Source organism: Morone saxatilis, unplaced genomic scaffold, assembly GCF_004916995.1.
Source record: "Morone saxatilis isolate NCDOM2014 unplaced genomic scaffold, NCSU_SB_2.0 Contig15, whole genome shotgun sequence".
NCBI lineage: Eukaryota > Metazoa > Chordata > Actinopteri > Moronidae > Morone > Morone saxatilis.
Genome location: NW_023339707.1, coordinates 18,914,268 through 18,918,188, shown reverse-complemented (window position 1 = coordinate 18,918,188; position 3,921 = coordinate 18,914,268). Strand labels below are relative to the sequence as shown.

The window sequence follows — 3,921 nt, the reverse complement described above, 5'->3', positions numbered from 1 at the left end:
GATAGAGGGAAAGTGAAGCAGTAACTGTCAGTACGTTGTCGAGTCACTTATTTTCTACCTGTTTTATTTAATAAACATTCAGCTTTACTTTGTGGATCAAGTTTGCTCCTTCAAGCCACAAACAAACTGAGTTTCTATGTTTTACTCACTCCTCCTGCTCCTTCTCTTCCAGCGTTCGCCTTTTCTCCATCAGGTCACCATAGAAACGTGACTGCTCTCTTTTCTGCTGCTTCAAGTCGATGCCAGCGATGAAGCCTCGTCCGTACAGCTGCACATGATGCTTTTCTTTGTAACTGGGAGACGGATGGAGAACATCATACTGTTGAGACTTTTACACATTCTTACAAATCAAAGACCTGCTTCGATTAAAGAGCGACGTGTTGACTCACATCGGGTTGTAGTCGACTGAAGTGTCTTCAGAAGCGTCCCACTCAAACACAAACTTCCTGTCATTCAAGTGACGAGTTCTCCGGCGTTTTTTGAGCCCACCGAGGTAACGCTCCTGTAAAGATCAGATAAGTATTGTGGTAAATTACATCATTTCAACGTTTTAGTGGCATTTTAACCATCATGAAATTACAGGGTGTCTAATAGACATCGACAGTGAGCCCGAAGAGAATACCAGTCCTGTGGCTGACATTACAACAACTGCACATTTTATGAGTTGGTCGTGTTTCCATCAATTGGATCTAAATAAACATTTTTAAATTCCCTAATTTTCTCATAAAAGTCCAATTTCCCCTGGAAAACCTTAGAGATTCACTTTAAAGGACGTCACTCTGGATGGAATTTAAACTACCGGAGGATCAATGAGTTTGGTGAAAAACAGTTGGTAATTATGGCTGAAATTATTACTACAATAGGGATGAAATAAATACAGACTTCAGACGGCATAAATCCAGTCCAAATGGGACTTAATAATAATTAATATAAATAAATACGTACGAACATTTAACATCGATGGTCACAACCACGTTTTAATCGGCTCCACACAGAAGTTCCGTTTCTCTTGAGACTAACCTTGATGGCGTGGAGTTCCTTGCTTTTATCTTTCTCCTCTCTGAGCTTTTGTCGTCCATCATCATCTTCATTCCCGTTGTTCTCCCGCTCCATTCGCTCTCTTCGCTCTCGTCTCTCCCGTTCCTGGGGATCCTCTGTAAACACACTCTCAGTTAGGATCATTACGTTTCTATAACGGCAGAAAAAAAAAAAAAATGAATGAACTGGAGGCTGATACACACCCAACATTTTTCTCCCCATGTCCTGGAACATCCTTCTTTTCTTCCTCTCCTCTTCCAACAACCTCCTCCTTTCCTCCGTCTGTTGCTCCCTCCGTTTTATAGCCTCGGCCTCTCGCTCTGCCTTGGAGAGGAACTTGGGCTGAAAAGGACAAAAAATAAAAACATAGTGAGGAAAAATAGTAATCTTTGAGAAAAAGTTGCAGAAAATGTGAACTTCGAAACGTCTCACCTTTGCCTCCGCTTCCTCTTCTGCCTTCTTCTTGGCGAGAAGCTCTTCCAGAGACAACGGTTGAACCTGAACAGAGACGACACAGTTCAAACACCCAAAATAACAACCTGAGAAAGAATTTGATGATGAGAAAGATTCAACCGAACCAGATTCTTACCTTCTCTTTCTTCTTTTTCTCATCTTCCTCCTCTTCTGTTTTTATGTCCCTGTCTCTCTTTAATTTGGCATCCTTAGATTTGGGTGACAGACTTCTATAAAAGGAAAGAGACGGACTGAATTCACACAGGTGTAATCAACCTCATTCATTGTTTATTTTACCCAATTTAAAAGAAAAAGTAAAAAGAAGCATCTTATATAAACACTTATTAAAATGCAATTTTTAATGCAACACATAATAATTATATTTGTAATGTTTTAGGGACAGTTCCTCTATTCAAGCGCACGTCAAAATATTCCCATGTTTAACAATAAAACAGCAACAAATGGAGGAAGTGCAGCATCATAGTGAATTAACCCCAACTGGCTTTCTGACAGCAGTTATGTTATCATTTATTTTTGTAGTGAATGTGATGAAATTTGACCATTTGACTATTTTGCAGCTGTTGCTCAAGAGAATTAAACTTTTTTTTTGCATGAAAGTGCATCTAAAAACTCACTACAGGCAGTTGGTCTTCTTGGTGTTATGTGGAGTAACACATTATTCATGTCAAAGAGGATGGATGGGAAAGATTCCCATGTTTATGACTCCCAAGTGTTCATGTCACCAGAACGACTTTGGTATAAATGTTTGTTTGGTTCACAGGAAATTCTGCATTATTAAGCACCAAGTCACATAAATCAGAGCGGTCGGTTTCACAGTGATCTTGAACTTGGACATTGGCGTGAACGTTTAGATCATTAGAAACTACTAATTACAATAACTCAGACAGGGCATGAACACAACATAAATGTCATGTGATCCGTCTCCATCTCACAAAAGTGTATATTTCTGCATTCCCATACCTGGACCTCTTGCTGCGGTCTTTATCACGTCGATGGCCATCTCTGTCCTTCCGGCCCCTCTCTCTGTCCTTATCTCGGTCACGTTCCTTGTCTCTATCCTTGTCTTTCATGCGTCGGTCTCTGTCATTATAACACAAATACAACGTTTAATGTATTGTGACATTTTAACATCAGACAAACGGAAGCTAAGTTATGGAGATAAATAAACATAACACCAATAGGACAGATGCTATGTGACTATGAAAGTACACAGAAGTCAGATCCATTAGAACTCTACTGTTAAAGGTGTGTCGGTGCCCGTTGCACTTTTACGTTACCGTTCAGCAGATTTAGAGCGATTTCGTTCACGAGAGCGATGGCGTTTGCGTGCAGGTGAGGGTTTACGTTCGCGCTCTCGTGACCGGCTGCTTTTCCTCTCTCGGTCTTTGGTCCCTGAAGATTCAGCATCCTTCTTGTCTGTGGAGTCAGCTGCCATCTGCAAACACAAAAACCACACGTGAGTGGCTTTGTCATGAACTTGTACTGTTATTTGACCTTCACTTGAGTAGGTTTTGCCATAATTATTATTTGTTTTGAGAGGATATGAGTTACTGAGCTGCAGTTATACAGCAGCACTGGAATTTGGGACATTACATTTAAACTTTAACTTAAAGTTTTTCCTCGTAGCTAAATCTTAGTGTAGAGAGGGAAACATTTCAGGTCATGCATAAAACATGATGGTAGTTTGTGTGTGTCCCAAAAAACAAACGTAAGTTTAACTTCATTTAAATATGGATTAAAAGCCAAAAACAGCAGGTTATTACAGGAAATACTGGTGGATCATTGATAACCGATCATAAAAATCTAAATATGCAGGATAAAAAGTGTTACAATAGATGGTCACTGAGCATGTTTAGTGCTGCTTGTGTAGAGATAGATAGATAGATAGATAGATAGATAGATACTTTATTTATCCTGAGAGAAATTCAAGTATCCAGTAGCATACAAGATACAAAACATACATTAAACTAAAATTAAAGAGAACTATACACCTAAAGAATAAAATAAAAATAAAGTAAAAGATAAAAATATAAAATATTATACATATATATATATAAAACTAACAGTAGCTTGTGTGTGGGGTAGGTTTTTTAGCATGTTTTTAACAATATAATTGTTTTATTTTATGTTTAATGCAAAACTAATTTCCCCTCTTGATAAAGATGACACATAATTGCCTTGTTTTTTAGAAAAATAACTAACATTGTAAATAAGAGAAACCGCCACATATACTGACTCCACAGTTTCGGACACAAGTAAACCAGATATCCACTTTAATTACACATTAATGACACTTTCTCCTGCGAGTACCGGTCCACAGCGTCCATTATAAACAAATCAACACCAACAAACATACATATTTATATTTGGGACGCAAACAACAACAAATGAAGAGACTCGGCCTCTGCA

At 38.5% G+C, this 3,921-nt stretch overlaps 1 protein-coding gene across 1 annotated transcript in view; it reads right to left on the bottom strand.

Moving 5' to 3' along the window:
• Positions 1-2,947, bottom strand: part of ddx23 (DEAD (Asp-Glu-Ala-Asp) box polypeptide 23) — a gene marked incomplete at its 5' end in the record, with an annotated part of 8,589 nt that extends 5,642 nt beyond the window's left edge. The window contains 8 exon segments of the mRNA XM_035656510.1: positions 150-293; positions 390-502; positions 1,021-1,154; positions 1,242-1,380; positions 1,471-1,536; positions 1,628-1,721; positions 2,473-2,592; positions 2,790-2,947. Of these exon segments, the coding sequence (XP_035512403.1) occupies positions 150-293; positions 390-502; positions 1,021-1,154; positions 1,242-1,380; positions 1,471-1,536; positions 1,628-1,721; positions 2,473-2,592; positions 2,790-2,947 (968 nt within the window).
• Positions 2,948-3,921: the final 974 nt, after the last annotated feature.